The sequence below is a fragment of the Pseudochaenichthys georgianus genome, chromosome 6, assembly GCF_902827115.2.
Source record: "Pseudochaenichthys georgianus chromosome 6, fPseGeo1.2, whole genome shotgun sequence".
NCBI classification, from domain to species: Eukaryota; Metazoa; Chordata; class Actinopteri; order Perciformes; family Channichthyidae; genus Pseudochaenichthys; species Pseudochaenichthys georgianus.
The window spans coordinates 10,395,777-10,416,876 of record NC_047508.1 but is presented as its reverse complement, the minus strand read 5'-3'; the positions used below and the strand labels follow the sequence as shown (position 1 = coordinate 10,416,876).

The 21,100-nt window shown below is 41.0% G+C and overlaps 1 protein-coding gene across 2 annotated transcripts in view; it reads right to left on the bottom strand.

Moving 5' to 3' along the window:
• mbtps1 (membrane-bound transcription factor peptidase, site 1) overlaps window positions 1-21,100 on the bottom strand; it is a 50,199-nt gene that overhangs the window by 15,484 nt on the left and 13,615 nt on the right. For both annotated transcript variants that reach the window (XM_071203454.1, XM_034085180.1), the window contains exons 4-12: window positions 20,867-21,073; window positions 20,586-20,696; window positions 17,396-17,505; window positions 16,614-16,730; window positions 16,034-16,101; window positions 13,950-14,052; window positions 12,761-12,912; window positions 4,514-4,675; window positions 2,565-2,709 (exon numbers count right to left, since the gene is read on the bottom strand). In XM_071203454.1, coding sequence (XP_071059555.1) covers window positions 2,565-2,709; window positions 4,514-4,675; window positions 12,761-12,912; window positions 13,950-14,052; window positions 16,034-16,101; window positions 16,614-16,730; window positions 17,396-17,505; window positions 20,586-20,696; window positions 20,867-21,073 — 1,175 coding nt within the window. The remainder of the gene's footprint in view (window positions 1-2,564; window positions 2,710-4,513; window positions 4,676-12,760; window positions 12,913-13,949; window positions 14,053-16,033; window positions 16,102-16,613; window positions 16,731-17,395; window positions 17,506-20,585; window positions 20,697-20,866; window positions 21,074-21,100) is intronic.

The window sequence follows — 21,100 nt, the reverse complement described above, 5'->3', positions numbered from 1 at the left end:
CATGTCTCCATGCTTTAATGTTACTGCCTGTGCTGCAGCACGTCTTTTCACCCTCTGTCTGAAACCAGCAGTGTTGGGAAAGTTCACTTTCTACATGAACTAGTTCAGTTCACAGTTCACATATTTTAAAATGAACTAGTTCAGTTCATAGTTCATAATTCAAAATTTTGAACTAAAGTTCATGGTTTCAAAAATGAACTAATTTATAGTTCATAGTTCTTTTTTCAATAAGTTGCTGCGAGCTATTATTTGTCTCCTGTACGATGTTAATGGGCCATTTCAATTTTTACAATATCCTCAGAGGGCCGTACAAGTTATTGACCTCTGCTTAAAAAAACTAAAATCACAGCTCATTTATTTCATTCTGTGCAAAGAAAAAGCAACCTCTGAATACAGATATCTCACCATGACTCGCGTATGCATGCACGTGCAGGGTGTGGCGTGACCACCTAAACAGAAAGATAATTTATGGACACAAGATGTGTGCAAATGTATTTAGTTTCCTATCCATGTGAACATGGTTTAAGTGGGGGGGACCTAACCTCCTCTAGAGGGGTCCGGGGGGCATGCTCCCCTGGCAAGATGTGTTGCACTTTGAGAGCAACATTAGGAGATCTATGGACACATCTCTCAACACCCAAACATAACTGTAAGCAGATTTTCTTTTAATTTATGGATATTTGACAAATCACTACCCTTTCAAACTGTATTCTTCTTTATTAATAACTGTCTTATAGTATTTTATACCTGTTTACTTTATTCTCTTATTTTTTTTATAACTATAATGATCATATAAAGATGTGCCTTTACCTCACTGGTTGTAGACAAAGCTTCTTATATTCGTTAGCATAGCTAGCTAACCAGATGCTAATGACAACAACACAGTTATTGACTGTATGACAGATGAGCAGATCGCCACTGGGCTTACAACTAAAGACACAGACACGCAGAAACTGTGGCATGTGTACGGACTTATCGGTACTGCAATTTCTGAAGTGCTGGAGTGGCGTTCTGGTGCTCTCCGTCAGAACTGCACCCCTGTCAGTCGAGACATATACCACGTGATGACACGTTAGGCTCGTGTTGTGTTCAAGGACCCTGACCTTGGCCAGGAAAAACAGGTACTCGCTTGTTTAATTTTTTTGCGGTCTAGATTTCTTTCATTTTTTTATTTTTTGCGTGTGTTTATAAATTACCTCGAGGGCCGTACCAAATTGTCTCGCGGGCCGTATACGGCCGGAGGCCGGAGGTTCCCCACCCCTGCCGTAGAGTCTCACTCTGAGCGAGTGCTGCTGCAGCTGCTCTCGGCTTCGTCCATACTAATTCATTCATTCAATGCTCGCCGGTTCCGCGGTTCCACATTGTTTGTTGTGAGGAGTCTGATATATTTAGTATATTTATATATTAGTGCGACAGCCAGGGGTGACAGGCGCGTACGCGTCACAGGCAGCTTGCTGTTGCCAGATTGGGTGGTTTTCCGCATTATTTTGAAGCCTGTTTACGGTGTGTTTTAACTGGGTTTTCGGCTGAAAGGCATATGAAATCTGGCACACTTTTGAACGCCGTTATAATACAGTGCTGAGAATGAACGCACGTTTGAACGCCGTTATACAGCGCTGAGAATGAACGCGTTCTCAATTACGTTCATCTAGCGGAAATACAGTACGTTCAGTTCACGTTCGCCCAAAATATGAACGCGTTCATGAACGATCGTTCATTGAACGCGTTCAGGTACATCACTGGAAACCAGAGCCCAGTCTGCTCTGATTGGTTAGCTGGTCGGCGCTGTTGTGATTGGTGAACAGCTTAGAGATTTCTACGCTGAGTGTTGCATGATGATGTCACCAACGACAATGCTATTAAAAAAACGTTGTTACAAGCAAATACAGCAGTAAAACCTAACCACGAAGTACTCTTGTGTGGTCGTAGGGTTCAAATAGAAAGCAGAGGAGTAGCAGAATATTGTTACACAGATCATTCACAAAACTCTAAATCTGTCGGCAACGATTTATCATTTCTTTATCCACCTGTGGGGCATCATAGCTCGCCATGACCGCATTCTTCAGTGTGATGAAAAAGTAGCTTTTGCCCTTCCAAACCATATGCTGCTTTATTTACTCCTATATTAACTCTTTAATAACGTTTGTATCCAAATGTAGTCACTCGGAACTACCATTTATACGATACCAGTGATTCCACCAGATAAAGCCATTCACTCAATCTTACCCTTTGGGCAAAAACATGAAGTACACTATATACAGTGTATATGTTTGGTCTCTGCTAGGTATTGTTGCTTATTAAAGAGCACTGCGATGTTTAATGCAAGGTCAAAATCAATGTTTTTGCTAATCATTGACATATCCCTGTACTGTGAGAAAATGTACACTTAATATTCAGTATACAACAAATAATTAAAGTCAATGTCAATAAAAGTGGAGTTTATTATTAATATATAACTGTGGGAGGGTTGTGACTTTTTCAGGTCACAATACAACTTTTATAATTGAGGCACCGGGTTTACTAAAAGAAGAGTGCCCATGTTTTGTGTGGTTTTGGGTTAGCACCTTGTCTAAAATCCTGCCTGTGACTCCCATGCCGTTCAGAATGGTCACGTTGACGATGGTGGGCATTCCTCCGTAGTAGATGGGCTGAGAGCAGTAAGGCCACATGTAGGGAGACTCTGTCAGGTCGATGTAGCTGGGGGACAGACTGCCAGGGGACAAGGACACAAACAAATAAGTATAACTCTGGTTGTAATGTTACAAACATATTGTGGTGGAAACTGTAGACAGAAAAACATGGAATGCATGATTTCTCCATGCTTTCAATAGTCACTTTGCCCCTGTCAGTATTTCATGATTGAAACAAAAAAAATGAAATAATTTTAATAACATTCAATAAGCCACATGTTTGAGAATCAGTTCAGATAATATCAAATATCTTGTCAAATGCTAAAGCAAGGACACATGTGCATTTAAAGAATCTTGAATCATGTTACATTATGTATTATACAGATGCCAAAGATATCTAGCTCCACATTTATGATTGGCATGACATAGTTTGACAAATTATGAGATAAACCAGTCGGATATAATTATTGCCATGGCTTCTTTATCCAGTATTAGCATTTTCAGTGATTTATGATTTTAGATGAGAACAATAGAAAGTGACTGAAATGTCATTGTGCATTTTATCTGTGGATTTAAAGCCAAGGTTAAAAGTGAAAAGAAAACTATTTGATTAGGTTTTCATTATTGTAATAATTTTTCATTATATTGAAATTCAAAAGGCACAGTTCTAATTTATTATTTAAGTGTTTCGGCTCTACTATGATTATCTCGAAGTATTTGAACCCCCACACTTTCTTGATAAATGTCAGATTTTTTCAAATTCCATTTTTGGCGATTTAAATTAGCTTCCTTTCTAAGAAGGATAATTCACAGCATGAAAACATTTATATTACTTTTTTTTATAGAACATTTGTTTTACACGTGGTCTGCGGTTGTGAGGCCGGTTGGATGTACTGCCAAATTCTCAGAAACGCCTTTGGAGACGGCTTATGGTAGAGAAATGAACCTTCAATTCACGGGCAACAGCTCTGGTGGACATTCCTGCTGTCAGCATGCCAATTGCACGCTCCCTCAAAACTTGCGACATCTGTGGCATTGTGCTGTGTGATAAAACTGAACATTTTAGAGTGGCCTTTTATTGTGGCCAGCCTAAGGCACACCTGTGCAATAATCATGCTGTCTAATCAGCATCTTGATATGCCACACCTGTGAGGTGGGATGGATTATCTCGGCAAAGGAGAAGTGCTCACTATCACACATTTTTTCAGATTTGTGAACAATATTTGAGAGAAATGGTTATTCTGTGTAAATAGAAAATGTTTTAGATCTTTGAGTTCATCTCATGAAACATGGGAGCAAAAACAAAAGTGTTGCATTTATATTTTTGTTCAGTGTATATGTTAATACATAACAGAAAAGAATCAGATAATTTGTTGTTCTATATTGTCATGTATGTATGTAGGCCTGTTATCCAAAACGACCTATTTATTCATTTCTACAAGACTATTTTCTATTAACACAAATGTATGATATTACATGAATGCCCTAGACACCTACTGACTATGCATGAGTTTACGCGGAACAGCCTGCATGAGAATGAATCACAGCATACTATATTTGATTACATTTCTCACTTTTCCAGATGGTCTGGAAAGGGTTGCTAATGTGTTCCTTTTTAGAAATAAAGTAAGAAGTGGCAAAATATAGCGAGAAATTAATCAAATGGGCATCAATGTGTGGTGTGGCGTAATGCCTGCATTGCTTAGTAAATGACTTCAAAGCTATCCCAATGCACATGTGTGTGAATATCACACACGATCAGCTTGAAATCTACTTGTGTAAAAGCTGGACAACATTTATGAACCCTATGAGACACATGTAGCTGAGGAACAGCCTTTGGATGTACTCAGGCTTCACACATGTGCTCACTGAGATGTCTCTACCTGGCCTGAGGTTTGTAGCTGTTGAGGATCTGGTAGGCTCGGATAAGGTCTAGCTTCCCGTGGCCCTGCTCGAACATGTTGACCCCCGGCAGCCTGCGGGCCGACGCGATCAGAGCCTGCTTCATGGAGGCGGGGTTCACCAGATCCCTGTTCTGGACGGTGCTGGAGGACACAGAGGAGGACAGGCTGGGTTTAAGGTTACATTCCCTAGATTCAAAATCAGAGCAGTGCTGGAGGGGAGGGGAGGGAGGGGCTGGCATTTGTCCCCTGGGAGAAGGGAGGGCCGACTGTTGTCAACAAGGGTGGTGTGATGTTTAACCCGGATACATGAGCTCACTGAAGGGACTTATGTAAAGGCGGGATATTGAAAGACTGAGAATAATACCCAACATTACTCAGCGACACACCCCCTTCCTCTGGGACATGTTACACTGGTTTTCTCACTCTTGTCCAGGATTACGGAGCAAGATATCATTACAACAGAGAAAAAACAACAACTTGTGTTTTTCAAATGCCACCACGGTTCAACTATAACACACCCTCCCTTTGAATGACACCACTTCAGCCCAGTGGCGTAGCCAGGAATTATTGTGTGGGTGGGCCTGGAGAAATGTAGGTGGGCCAGGGGGAGACATATTAAGCGTGGGGTCTGAGCTGAAACTTCATTAATGATTTTTTAATGCACCAATAGAACATAAGCATAAATTAGCAGTGAAAACAAAAAACATAGGCACGGCGGCCTCAGAATGTGTGTAAAACTGACATCCACATAGGGATGGGTATCGTTAAGGCTTTAACGGTACTACTACTTTTATAGATAGCGCTTATGCTTATGCTCCAGGTTCAGTACCAACCACATCATAAAGTACGCGGACGATACAACAGTGGTGGGACTCATCAGGGACAACAACGAACAGGCCTACAGGGAGGAGGTGAAACATCGGACAGACTGGTGGAACACCAACAACCTGATCCTGAATGTCGATAAAACAAAAGAGATTATTGTCGACTTCAGGAACAAAAAGCACTGTCACCCACCACTCCACATCAACGGCACAGCAGTGAAGACTACAGACAGCACCAAGTTCCTGGGGGTGCATATCACAAGCAGTCTGACCTGGTCCACTCACACTACATCACTATTTAAGAAGGCACAGCAGCGCCAACACTTCCTGCACAGCTCCCCCCTCCCATCCTCACCACGTTCTACAGAGGAACCACAGAGAGCGTGCTGACCTGCGGCATCTTCATCTGGTCGAGAGACTGCAACACAAAGACCGGAAGTCTCTGCAGAGAGTGGTCAGGACAGCAGAGAAGATCATCGGAGTTTCTCTCCCTCCCATCAGAGACACCGCTCAGAAACGCTGCCTGACAAAAGCCCAGAACATTTTTAAAGACCCCACTCATCCTCACCGCTCTGTTCTCCCTGCTGCCCTCCGGCAAGAGGCTCCGCAGCATTACGAGCAAAACAGCAGATTCTGCAATAGCTTTTTCCCCCAAGCCATCAGACTGCTGAACAGCAAGCAGACCAGTAACATAAAGATTACATTATTATGTAAAGAGCACATATTTTTTATAGTATGTCTATTTTATTTATATGTATAGTAAGTCTTTATATTTTAAATGCACACTTTATCTTTAATTTTATCAGCACCACGTCACTATTATTTATTTATATGTACAATTTTAGCAAGTTGTTATATTGTCCTGTTCCTGTAAGCCAGTACAACGACATTTTGTTGTAATAGTACACTCTGTGTCTTGTTGAAATGACAATAAAGTATGTCTATGTCTTATCGATCCGGTCCTTTAACATTACTTTTATCGGTTATTTTGGAGAAAAAAGTAAGGTAAACTAACTTAACAAATTGTGAACAAAACTAACATTGCTTTTTATTTAAATTAAATACATAATATTTCACATCAAAAGAAACAACAACAAATCGTATTAAATAATGTGATGACAGAACTGTAAACAGAATAGCTGAAAGTTTAACAAAATAAATAACTCTGTTACCTCTAATCATAACCCATGTTTGTATAATGTAGTTAACTCGGTGTGTTGCTGCTAGCATACAGAACACCTGACGTGGAAGCGTTCCTCGTGGACGGGGCTACAGAGCTACTAGAAAGACAGTGGAACCCGGTGCATTTCTCCGTCTGGATGTGGAGCACTTTTGCTAAATGTTTAGACACATTGCTCGTGTTACCGCCCTTAAATACTAAACTCTTATTCCACTTTTGGTAACGAGTATTGTCCCCATCGAAACGGCTATAGTTTAACCACACCTCGGAGCGCGTTCTCTCCACCATCTCCTCCGTGTGTGTGTGTTGCTGCATGTAGCAGCTGCGTGTGTGTAAACTGCCCTGCCCCTTCGCACACAGACGGGGGATAGATCTCTTAAACGGAGTTGGCGACACTTAAACTGCAATGTAATGTTTGTGTAGCAATAATACATACAACATATATCGGGGGCACAGGTTGTTTATCCTTGACAGTCGCACAGTGGGCACACACTGAGTGTTTTCATATTCAGCAAATGTGTACACGCTAAACTGCAGACCTCAAGAAGAAATAATACGTTCATTCACTCACGGCAAAAGTTACTTTACTTACTATAAAAACTCACGGTAAAAAAATGCACTCCCTATTCCATTGTCATGAAGGTGGAATCCAACTATATCCAGAATAAGTTTTATTGGATCCAGGCTAGAAACATGTTTATTTCTGCTGTAAAGTTGGGCATTTTAACATGGGGGTCTATGGGAATTGCTCCTTTTTGCATCCATCCCCTGTCGGCCACTAGATGAACTGCAGTTTGTGGCACTTCCTTCTGGGCTTCCCGGCTCTGCGCTATGAAGCGCTGATTGGCTGTGGGTGGGCCAGACGTGCATGTGGGTGGGCCCAGGCCCACCCGGGCCCACCCACAGCTACGCCGCTGCTTCAGCCAAGATCCTCAGAGACTTCGTCTAAAACTACTGAGAATCAAAGTTTCCAGGCTTTAAGACACACATTTCCATGACTATATCGCCATAAAACATGTTATTATATATGGCAATATTTTGGCAAGTTTTATATTAGAGAAGGCGGCATTAAGCGAGATTTCTTATCATTAGTTTGACTGCAAAAATCAGTCCTGCTAACTTGTCCCTGAGCAAGATGCTGCCTTATCATAATGGGCGTATTCAGCACATATTCATATTTGAGAATTAAGGTTTCTCTTGAATATCATTTAAATTATTAGAACTGTTTCTGTATAGTTTTCAATTTACTAGGTTATGTTCGCATTATGACACAGGTTTTAGTGCTGTAACGTGACAGTTGAGTAATGATGATGAATACACTAGCCGTGTAAAAGGGCCAATGGTAAGATGTCTCGTGTTTTTCCACGAAGCATCTTACATTCATAACGCTAATATAGAGTGGCGAAGTCACGCCCATCTACTTCTGGTCCATGGGACCTTATTTCGGAAAAATTATGTATTGAAGTCAATGGAGAGAAAACGTATCTTTCGATCCCGTTTGAATTGTGCCACGAATTACACATATGATGTTTGTCAATCTTAAAAAATAATTTCCATGTGAAAAAAGTCACAGTTTGTCGTAAAACTGTTGAAATATAAGACTATGAAAAATACGCAACTAGAAAGACTACAAATCCCAGAGTCGCGTAAGTGATGTCATAACTGATGTCACAATTGTTTTCCTCCGCTAAATATAAGAGATAGCTGGGATAAGATAACTTTAACAAGATGCCTGTGTGCTTAGTACTACCAGGTCGTTATCATACCAGCAATGGGTCTTGCTCGTTCTTTTGCTTCCCGTCTGATGAAAGGACCAGGAGTGGCTGGATCAAGTTAGCTACCTAGCTAGTAGCAAGCACGTTAGTTAACATTACAGCCTTAGCCTTGTCATTTGTATTAGCCTTAACATGAAGTAACATCAAGTAACCCAAAATGTTAAACAGTAAGAGTAGTAGTCATATTTCGTGAACCCTTTGAAGAGTACTGTCAAACCGGTGTGATCATTCTATAATACACCATTTAAGCCCGGGGGAGATATGCTAACGCTAACGCTACATTAGCATCGCCGATCTTTTATACTTCATGCTATCTGCACAAATGGTTGACATTAACATTAAAAAGATCAGGCCGGTCAGAGAGAATCAAAGGCAGGCAGGCAGCTTTGCATGACATTCTTCTGGACGTGTTTCATTGTGGTGATAGCAGGCTTGGATTTTCGTCATTTTAGGGGCAAGGCCATTTGGCCTTTGGTGTCACACATTTTTTCAGCGTGCAAAGGCCACATGCCAGAGCACAAAGGCCATTGAGGAAAAAATGAGGATTTGGATCAGCCGCGGTGAAACTTCAGCGGTTAGAGCAATGCGAATATTCGCTTCGCGTCCGTTGTGAACGCAGCATAATGCAGTTCAGAAACCACTGTTCTGACGTTTTTAAAGCAACTTTTAACAGTGTGAGGGGCCAAAGGCCATGGTGGCTGTAGGACGTACAATTATTTGTGGGGCATAACGGCTAGACCGAGGGGCCACGGCCATGGCCGCCGTGAAAATCCCACCCTGGGTGATAGTGAGGGTAGTCAATCCCTTGTTTAGCAAGTGGGCGGCCATCTTGGTGACGTGTGTTGTTGTGCAAGACCAGAGATGTAGATGTAGTTCATTGAGTGTTTCACACAAAAAATGTTGTTACTTCACAGTTTATATTTTTTTGACTGGCAAAATTATCTTTTAAATTGACAAACATCATATGTGTAATTCGTGGCACAATTCAAACGGGATCGAAAGGTAACCTTTCTCTCTCCATTGACTTCAATACATAATTTTCCCCAAATAAGGTCCCATGGAGGTCCCCCGGAAAGGGAGGGACTTTGCCACTCTATAGGGTTTATGTGTAAATGTAATGCATTAACCATTTACCTTAAAGCTGACATTTTAATGACAGCATGCCCATACATGCCAACCTTTCCAAATCCAAAAGAGGTAGGTTTGCGCGCGGCAAATGTGCACGCCCAAATTAGGTAATCAGAAGAAATTGAACCCCAGTAATTACATGTATAAACCATGTATTTAACATATATTGCATCATTTTATGCATTTTTCAGAAAAAGTGGTAGTTTGGTAAACTGACATCAACGACATGTCTGGTCTGTAAAATGCCAAAAAGTAAAAGAATGGGAGATAAATATCCCAACGTCTCCACATTTTATTATATTTTTAATGTGTTTCTGGTCCTCTTTCAGTTGACAGTGTAGATCAGGGGTGCCCAACCTTTTTTGAACCGAGAGCTACTTTTAAAGTTGCCAGTCTGCCGAGATCTACCAGAGAGACGTAAAATAGAGAATAGAGAGGCGTAGTCATTACTGACAGCCTACTGCCAGGTAAATACACACTTCTACTTGTATAAAACTGACCTTTGTACAATTAATACTCCATAAAATACTGCAGATCCTTTATCTTACCTCTTTCTAATCTACACACATACAAGTATGTAACTGAAGTTACACAACAGTGTTGTTGATACAGAGTTGGAGTTTATTCACACACTACAGTGGGTAATGTTTTCAAGAAACATTGAACAGTGCTGCCACATATGACACAGGAAAAAAAGAAAAGACACTGAACCCTTTCTTTGCCATTAAAATTAGGCTTACTAATAAGACAACTCAGATCTGAAGCTACACAGGAATCTGCTGCAACAGTGCAATAAAAAAGACAACATTAATTGAATCAAACCCTTTTTTGTTGCATTTTAGTAGAGTATAAAAAGAAATGCCTTTTAAAATAGGATGCAAGCAACACTAGTTTCTTAACCTGAATTGATGATAGACTATCAATTTAAGTTTGCATTCTTATACCATTTTGTACAATAATTTTAATGAATAAGTTCAAACAAACTAAAACTTACAGCTGATTAATAACGGTATCTAACTTGAGTTTTTATTATATCAAAAACCTGTTGAAATGCTTCTGTTATTTTTACTGTCCCCCAAAAGCGCATCGGCAGCCTCCAGGAATGCTTCTTTCACAACTTCGCCGTCTTTGAAAGACTTCATGTGTTTCTCAAGAACGTGACTGACACGATAAGATGCTCTGGTAGCAGCCTTGCTCTTGTTGTTGGGCCTGGTGAAAATGGACTGCTGTGCATGTAGCTGTCCTTTCAGGCCCCTCCCCTTTTGGAGCGTAGGGCAGAATTAGGAGGGAATTCCGTCTCATAGCGTATGTGCACTGTTTTGAAATGCCGCTCCTAAATTACCCTTCTTCGATAAAGCCACGCTCGCATTGCAGATGAGACAGATTGACTTCGAATTGGAATAGATACAAAAATAATCATCCTCCCACTCGGAGTGAAAATTATATAGTTTGGGCTTTTTTGCTTCTGCCATAATTGCAGTCTTATGTGTGTGCGGACTGTCACTCCTGTTGTTGACACGGACAACGTCAGCGAAATAGTGCCCACTGCCCACCAGCCACGCCCCCACACATGGTATCACGCCGGCCAATCACAAAGCTTTGGTGCGTTCAAGTGCATTATTCTGGCACGGGAAGATTATGTTATAGGACATTAACGATAAAACAGAATATTGTTGTTCTATTTTTAGACACATCTCGCGATCGACTGGGAATCTCTCCGGTCAATCGCGATCGACTGGTTGGGCACCCCTGGTGTAAATGAAGGATGTGTCAGGATGTAGAACTCTTGTGTGAACATTGGATAAAGCCAGGTTCATATTCTTGTTTCATGTTGTTGACATATTAGAGTCAAAGGTTTTCACAGAGCGAAATATCTTTGTGTTGCGCCATAAATCAGAAAAAACTGCATTAAAAAAGCAATTTCCTGCATTTTTCTAATGATAAAGTGTGATATAAATAATGTACAGGCTTTCAGATTGCTGTAGTTCACTAAACAGAGACATTAACGACATGTTTGGTGTTGAAAATGTCAGAAAAAGTGAAAGACTGGGAGATAAATATCCCCAAATCTCAAAATTGTATTATATTTTGTGTGTGTTAGTGGTCCTCTTTCAGTTGAGACACTGTAGGTGAAGGATGCTTCAGGAAAAGACCAAACACTCGATGTCTTTCAGTCGCCAACATGTGTTTTCGAGACACTGATATTAACGGGGAAATCCTGCAGGACTCAAATGCCTCGTCTCTGTTCCCTTAAACTCATTTGGGAGTGATTACCCATCAGCCCCGGGTGCAGAGGAAAGGCAGCGTTACCCCCGGTCTCTGCACGTTGTTTCTCTTTCAGAAACACCGAGAACTGTTTGTATGATGGGATCACAGACACGCTGCAAACGGTGTCCGCCAAAAGTCGAGTCCAGTGTCTATGTAGTGTCTTTTTTATTTGTTATAGTTTGGGAAGATTGAAAATCGGTAGGGAAAGCCAGCTAAGTCGGTAGGCGGTAGAAACATGTCAAAAAGCGGTAGACTACCGCCCAAATCGGTAGGGTTGGCAGGTATTTATGCCCATAGACCGAAGAAGAAAGTATTAAAGGTGGGGTAGGTAAGTTTCAGAAACCGGCTCGAGATACACTTTTTGTTATATTCCATGGAATGCTCTTAACATCCCGATAGCAAGTGCTTTGACAACAAATCCATTAAAAAATGTCATCTGTGGAAGCCGTAATACTGTAAAAAGTACAACCAATCTGGATTGCTGCCCTGTCTGTCAGCCTTCCATCTTGTGCACGCACAAATGTATCTCGTGCCCTCATTGGGCGTGCATTGCAGCAGTACTTCAATGACTCGCCAGCAACAGGCGGCCACTTTCACCAGTCTGCTGACGTCACGTTCGTGTGTTGGAGGAGGTGCTCTGTAAGGAAGTCTGAAGGAAGGGGCGGATTCTTTTCGGCTGTGTACTTTCAAATTTTAGTGCACTCGAGCCGGTTTCTGAAACTTACCTACCCCACCTTTAACATGCAGTTTGTTAGGTATAATTCTTAAAATCTTCATTTTGTTACTAGCACAAACCCAGATCACACAATGCTGAAGCTGATGGGAATATCATCCGTTTTGCAGCTAACTGATGAAAGCATTAGAAGAAGAATTAAGATCATCTCCAACGCCTGTAATATAAATCATCACAACTTTAGTGGAAGCTCTGGAGCTGCAGCTCACAGTTACAAACTAACAAATAAGTGAACATCTCCATGAACATAGAGACCTTCCTAGCACACATACAACTCCAGTCGCTTAATGACAGCATAGTCCTGTTTATCACACTGACCTGGCCAGGAGAGTAACAGCACCAGCCACAACAGGAGAGGCCACGCTGGTGCCGGACAGAGAGCGACAGCCCTCCTTCATCCCGGACCCCCGGACCCCTGAACCGTAGGTGACGATGTCGGGCTTCACCCTGCCGTAGCCCCCGGGCAGCTCCTGCATACAAACGGAAGACAGATCATGAGATGAAGACAATAGAGTCCAAAGTGGTTACAAATAACATGTTCTGCACTCCCCTGTTTAGAATTGTGTTCCAACTACAATTAAGTCCTAATCTAAAGCCACAATGCAAATCTCACTTCTTTAGAAAACATGTGGCGTCCCCCCGACATCGAGCTATGATTATCTGCTTCAGACGTGAATGTATGTTATGATCCACTAGTTAGGCATGATACGTTTGTGTTATCGCTGCTATCTTGTCTTTTAGCAAACCGGTAATTCGATCCCACCCCCTGCAGCTAACTAGTGGAAATGTCTTTGGGCAAGATACTGAACCCTAATTTGCTCACGTAGGCATGTCTAAGGTCTTGAAGTGGATGTAAGCTGCTTTAGATATAAGTGTCAGCTAAATAACGTATTAATAATGTAATGCAGTATACAGTCATCTAGCCGGGGATGATGTAATTGACTGATAGATGTACACTTCCACACAACACTAACCAACAGAAGGCAGAGACAAGAATTAATTGATCGAGCAGAAAGGAAAAAAAATTACTAGAAATTATTATGGAAACTTATTACAAGGCTTATTTGAATACTCAATTCTGATTGGTCAATTTGGACATTTCCGAGGTTGTTAATACTCTCTAACATGAACGTTGCTGATGAGGATCAAGGGACTATGCGCAGTCATATCAATCCACAGAAAGAAGTCCGGCCGATTTAACGTCTGCTGTGGACAACAAATATAAGTCTTTAACTGTCAGAAAACACCATGGATACTTTTTGAATATTATTCTTATGGAGTGCTGTCTCTTCCTCCTTGCCTGTTCATGGCTGACTGACAGCAGAAGAGATTGACTGATTCTGTGAAACTCTTAATCAGATCCCAAAGCAGATGTCTGCAGATAAAAAAAAGTGTATGGCTATGGATATGGATGAGAGATCAGGAGCTTTCATTATGGTCCACTAGCTCATAAAGTAGAGGGTAGAAGTCTGCTGTAAAATCTGATGAGAGATATGGAGTAACTCACCCAAGTGGTCATGCCTCTGGAGGAAAACCGAGCGATGTTGTCCTCAAAGTCGATCCCCCCCACCCCGATCACATCCATCTGGTCAGCTGGGTTGTTCAGGGTGCTGACAGAGACATGTACATTGTTTTAATTACAAGACTTAAAGAAACTAACATCTCAGCACTACAACATAAAGGGGTGGAATAGAGAGCCTCTCTTTCCTATTCTGTACTTTAATGGTGTTTTACATAGAGGGAAGAGTCAGCAGATGTTCAGCAGGGTCATAAACCCCCTTGGCCCAGGGGTCATTTGGATAATTTGATAGGTGAAGTGGTGCAGGAGAAGTAAGCCATTGTGTGTAGTAAATACATTCTACAACAGTGAGAACATTTAACATTTTGACAATATTCATTTGAACTAATGCTGGTGTAATTTGGCAAAGAAACCCATATTGATAATTGTGATTCTGCTGCGAGACCATGAAACGTTTGCAGAACGGCGACAGGTGAACATTTTAGGATAGTGCTGCTGCTGTAGAGCATAACATATTTAACTAAATAAGACATTTAAAGAGGAAAAATAATCAGAAATTCCATGAACTGATTATTTAGTTAAATTTGCTAACATTAGCCATTAGCCACAACATTAGCCTGTTAAGCCCCAAGCCTGTTTTTCAGGTTTGAAAATGACATTCCCAGAACAAATGACCATATCTTCCCTTCTAAAAGGGTTACATTAATAATCTTTTTTCTCAAAGTAATGATAAACCTGTGAGTTGGATGGAGACAAGTCAGAATCAATATAGATGTTCTTTATTTAAAAAAAAATTCAGATTGAACATGGTAAAAAACTAGGGATATAACGGTAACAAAAACTCATGGTACGATAATATCGCGATAACAAGTCCACGGTACGGTATTTATCGCGATATTGAATAATAAAGGGAAAAAAATAATTCTATTTTTTTTTTCAATAAAAATGTTTTTTACTCGGAAAATGTTTCTTTATTACATAATAAATCTGATTTGTACATCATTTTTGTAGGATAGCAGTATTTTAAAGTGTCAAAAACAAAGTGACAGTAACAGACTGGAACAAGAAAACCAGTGTTTTTGTACTGTTTAGTACTACCAAACAAAGTAGGCATTTTCTTTGTGCCACTGCATCTCACAAATAAACAAGGACATTTAATAATCAGACCCTGCAATAAAATAAATCAAGTTTCACTTTAGTTTTTCAAGTAACTCAACTCAAACTCACTAAGTCACTCACTCAGCATCATCAGACAGGTTTTTAGGAATATGAGAATGTCCACATTTCTAGGTATTTATAAACTGGGATGTTTGGGCATTTACAATATCCCCTGCTCTGGAAAAAACTCTCTCGCTTGGTACTGATGTTGCTGGGACAGCAGTGGTCACGTTAACCGAATATTTTATTTAACAATGACGGAAAAATCTGAAAGCAGTCTGTCATTTTGACAGATTAGAACAAACTCGGAACAGCGCCAACGTTTCCCCGCAGCGAGGCTCTGGTGTTATGCCGTGTTATGCATGCCCTCCAAAAGGAAATGATATAGTTTCCAAACCGTACAGATCAATACATGTCTGGGAGGTTTTGCTTTACGCTATGCACGCTCCCGCGAGGTGCATGCACACACAGCATAACACCGCCCACAACAAAAGCCGCCCACAACAAAAGCCAAACATGGAAAGGAAAACCAGAACCAGGAAATTATTACCTATAATTATTTATGATCATATAACGTTATTTTCAGTATATCATAATATTTGCCAATTATACATAATGCATTTAATATATGTGACATAGTATACGTTTATTGAAAGGTAATAACTAAATCTTTGCTAAAATCAACATTCGCCCACAAGCGTCCTAACTCCTGTCGCAACAGTTCTGACTAAAGGTCTGGTTTACAACAAATGTTACTGTCAAAAGCAGGCAAAAAAATATTCAAGGTCGTTTTTGAAGCAACTGAATCCAATGCAAGTTCAGACTTAAAATCCACTTTTCAAGAGATGCAGATACTGCAGTGAAACAGGAGGATTGTATATCAAAATATCTTAGGAGCTAAAGGGGTGGCATACCCATACAGAGGTCCATCGTTGCCGATAGCAGAAACCATGATCACCTTGTTGGCAGTGAGCTCCCATACCTGTCAATCAAACGAGAACATTGGTTATGGAAAAATTAGATGAGTTACAATAATGAGCTACATTTTTTTAAACTTTTGATTTACTCTGCAATCATTTCACATAGATGGGCCTAACTGCTTCTTTCACACTGTATCCTTACATCTTACATAGGTGATGAAGCCCAGTAAAAGGGGCACATGTAATATCTATATGCCATGTTTAATGTAGCAGGGGACATGTCACAGTTCAATGGTTGCCATGCACTCGACTCGTCTATCATTAGGGTTGACCTGTTTGTGCTTAAAGCTGACCTGTGTATTTTCCAGCTCATCAACACATTGTGTAAAGGGTGTAACTGAAAAAGGGAGGACAGCTAGTGATGCAACTACTCCGAACAAACAACAAAACATCTGCTACCAGTTCTCATTGACTTCAGGCTAGTCACAGCTGGGGAAAGCTACCATGTGACTGTAGCATTACTGAGTGGGTCTCTTTCTGATAGTATAATGAGATTAGAACTAGTGTTTTTTACCTTATCAACAAAGGGGTGGTCCATGAAATCCGGACCCCCAATGCTGAGATTAAGAACATCAATCTTCTTCAGTATGGCGTAGTTAAAGGCATCCAGGAACCATGAGGTGTACGATACCTGGGAGGGGGCGATATACCAACAATTATAGATTTAGACAGATACATCATTGACCAGTGGATGAGGCTTAACATAGTATCAGTATATTTCTGTGCATGAAGCTTCACTGGAGAATTCAACAATCATTCAAATAAATCACATCTAAATAATCGAGTCTGGCGGTATTATTTAAAGGAATTGCTCAACATTTTGGGAAATAAAATGATTTGTTGTTGATGAAAATTAGATGAGGAAAAAAGCATAAAGCTACAGCAAGCAACGTTTATGCTAAGCTAAGGCCTTTATGCTAAGCTAAGGCTTAGCATAAAGAATGGAAACAAAGGAAAGCAGCTGGCAAAAAAAAGTCTACCTACAAGCACCTGTTAAACTCATCAATTCATCTTTAGTACCATGTTTTGTTTAATCCATTCAAAAATGTGGGTCCTTTCAAACAATACTTTTACTTTATTGGAGTTATGTTAGGCCAAATATATTAAATTATTCCTTTAAGTCACCAAAAGACAAATGATAATCTTCTCCAACAAATGTCTTTCTTATTCTTTTTTTTATTTCTTCATATTTCTATGCCATAACATGCGTTATGGAGTATTTTAAGACTATAGTATTTCTAATTTACTTAAGGTAACCTGTGACGACAATACAGGGTAGTGCTGATGTGTGTGTACCTGGTTGTTGGTGAACACTCTGAAGATGTGCAGCTCTGAGTCGGGGGCAAAGCCCTGACACTCCCTCATACTGGCGATCACTCCTGCTACAAAGGTACCGTGGCCCAGTCCTGAAAAAAGAAGCAGGAAGATGAACATCATCCAACCATCATATCAAAGTGAAAAATAAATCGGGGGGAAAGGGCAAAAGGACCTCCAAATGTAAGGTATTTGCCACTTTAAATACAATCATGGGGGAAAATAAACATGTTTTTGTTCTTTAAAAACTGCACAACTCTTCCACTTAAAGGGGACCCATCATGCAAAATGCACTTTTGTACGTCTTTTATACATGAATATGTGTCCCCGGTGTGTCAGGGAACTCACCAAGTGTCAGAAAACACAACCCTCTCTCTTTTCCTCCATACCCAAATCTTTAAAAACGGGGCTGCAACGGATCTGATACAGATTTGAAATATCTCTCAGAAACGAGGAGCTCCGCCTATATGGGCAACTCTCCACCTATCAGGGGAATGGGGGGTTGCCGTGGCATGGTAACAGCATGGTAACATGACGCTCGTGCCTCGCCGCCCTCCTTTGCGTGGGGCGTGGTCAGCTGCTGCTCATTTGCCACAGAATCAGCCCTTGTGAAGACAGGGCTGGAATAGAGCCAATAGAGCGAAATGAGGCATGGCTAAAAATTAGGGCTGTCAGTCGATTAAAATATTTAATCGCATGATGGTCCATAGTTAATCGCGATTAATCGCAAATTAATCGCACATTTTTTATCTGTTCTAAATGTACCTTAGAGGAATATTTTTCAAGTTTTTAATACTCTTATCAACATATTAGTGGACACATATGCTTTATGCTAATGTTTATTATCATTTGAACAATGACAAATATTCTCATGAATATTAAACACAACAACCTGGAACCTCTCATTCAATACAAATAGAGTGTGTGTGTGTGTGTGTGTGTGTGTGTGTGTGTGTGTGTGTGTGTGTGTGTGTGTGTGTGTGTGTGTGTGTGTGTGTGTGTGTGTGTGTGTTGGATCGTTGGAGCTATGTGCAACTCAAGGCATATGCTCGAACGGGAGCTGCCTGGACGCTGCAATCATGTTGCTGCAATCATGAGTGTGCTGACTTCTCCTACAATGTCCCGCTGTCTGGCTTCCTGCATCAAGTCAAGTGCTCGGTGCAGTTGTGGCGAAATGTCGCTCCTCTGTTTTCATTTAAACAGCTCCTTATATCCGTTAGCGCAGCTAGCTAGCACCAGATGCTAACAACAACAACAATGCACATAAGGTCTCTCTCTCGCTCGCTCGGGCCACACAAACACACACCCTCCCGGTCCTCCCGATGGCCAGTCGGTGCCTGCCGGTGAGCGTGGAATTGTGGTCTGCCCATAGGGTCTGCCACAAGCGGGCGGCAGGAGCGGGGCTGTCAGCAGATGGTATTTTAAACTCGATGCGCTCTGAAACTACGGGGCGGCCGAGGAAAGAAATACACCTGCGTACACGCGTTAACTTGACAGCCCTACTAAAAATGCATGATCTGTTTGGTATTTTGAAAAAAAAACTTCATAGACATGTTTTATATAGGTATGGCCCTACATACAATATATTATTCAAATATAGCATGATAGGTCCACATTCTGACATACAGCACATATTGAATATTTTAGAGCAATGTGATATTTTTATTGTACTATTATTATTTTTTATAGATATATATTTATTGCAAATATTTGTCTTTCTTTTAGTTTTAATGTAAAATATTCTTTATACTACTTCAATATTTGCTCCTTTTATATATGAAGATTTTGGAATGTGTAAACATACTGGGTAATAAACCTGACATTGGGCTAAAATATTTCCCAGAATTCCCTTCTACACTGCCTTAAAAACCCAGCATTTACAGTCCATCCCCATAGAGATCACTAATAACAACCATCATTGTTAAAATAATTCACATGGTTTTGTAATCATTTCCATTGCTAGTCATCAGCATTATGACTAGGGTTGGGTATCGTTTGAATTTCTACTTTTCGATTCCGGTTCTCAATTCCGATTCTTTGAGGGGCAGGGTAAAAAAAAAGATTAAGTTCTTGTTGAGAAAAACCAGCATATCTGCCTTCTCAGGCATACCAGGAAGAAATGTTTGAACATTTTAAAGCAAAATGCTTCAATCTGGTGCACTTTAAGCAGAATTACTAGAGACTAGATCTAGGGGTACATAAACACCCATATGAAAAAGATCGGTTTACATTTGAATAATTAAACAAGTATGTGAGCATAACCAATAACCCATAGCCAATAACAAATACATGTAACGTATTTTATGTTTGTTGTTCATTCATATCTTATTTTACTATTTTATTTATGCATATTTTTTTATCTCTCCAGTTTAAAACGATATGTCTGGTTTACTGTCCTATAGTATACATTGGAATGATGTCAAACCTGTTTTATCCCAATAATTATAAAGGAGTGCCTTGGAAATATGTGTTTACATAAACTGTGATCAAACCGTTTGAGACCCACTGAGATAACTTAGACTAAAGGGAACTATCTAAACACTCAGAGTCCTTTACCTCACTGAGCTGAAGTTATCAGCCTCAGTCTGACTGGAGAGGACTCTCCCTCCACATCATTGTAGAAACATCTTCTTCTTCCGTTAGAGCAGCTAGCACCAGATGCTAATAACAACAACGCCGGTTCCAGTGCACCCTCCCTTTCTCCCTCGCTCACTCGCACTTTGGCTGGGAGCTGCGGGTGCCAGATAAGCCAACATCCCCCATTTTCATCACTTGCAGCGCCCATCGTACAGGGCAAATGAAAAGTGTAACCGGGATGAAAAAGGGTGTTACAATTACTTAATTATGAATATTGTTACATCAAGGCCGAAAATTAGGATGAGCACCAACGGTCAAAATGTGTTTTTCCCTCCCAGAGCTGTCAGCGCAGCGCCTCCACAGATCTGGCACCCTAGACGAACATTTGTGGACAACGCTACATTTCCCGCCTCGCCGCAGTCATACAGTAGGCTACGGAGAGCGGCGAGGAACATTTCCTCAGGCATCGAAAAGCGGAACCGAAATTCACATTTCTAAATGATGCCGTTGGAATCGAAATGTTGGAACCGGTTCTCGGTACCCAAACCCGGTTCCCAACCCTAATTATGACTCTTTTTTTCCCCCTCCTCCTTACCATCATCTAGTGTCTTTTCATTAGTCCAGTTGGTCCTTTCCTTCACGTTCTTAAAATGTGGGTGCTTCTCACTCAGGCCTGTATCAAACACTGCCACCTTTACACCAGCACCTGGACACAGAAGCAAGATTAAATCAATAACTACAGCAACATATTGCCAGAAGCGCACACACTGTTTCATTAAAAGAAATCCCTCATTTCTGTTTGATCATATACAAATATTTCGCCAGATGTTTGTCCTCGTCTCCTCTATCAGAGAGGTCATAGGTGTCAGCTCTAACCTGTGTGTCCCATCTGCCAGAGTACGTCTGCCTGCAGGATCTGGGCCACGTGGCGGGGGATGGCACGCAGGAGTCGCCGGCTGGAGTGGCGTCCTGTGGCGTGCCAGAAGCCCGAGCTCAGAGATAAGCTGGTTCTTCGGAATGTGCGAGATGACTGCCATGACTGCGTCCCGCGGGTGGCGTTGCAGGGTGCAGAAGGCTCAGGGGCTGCAGAGACAGGACACAAGCAACCGT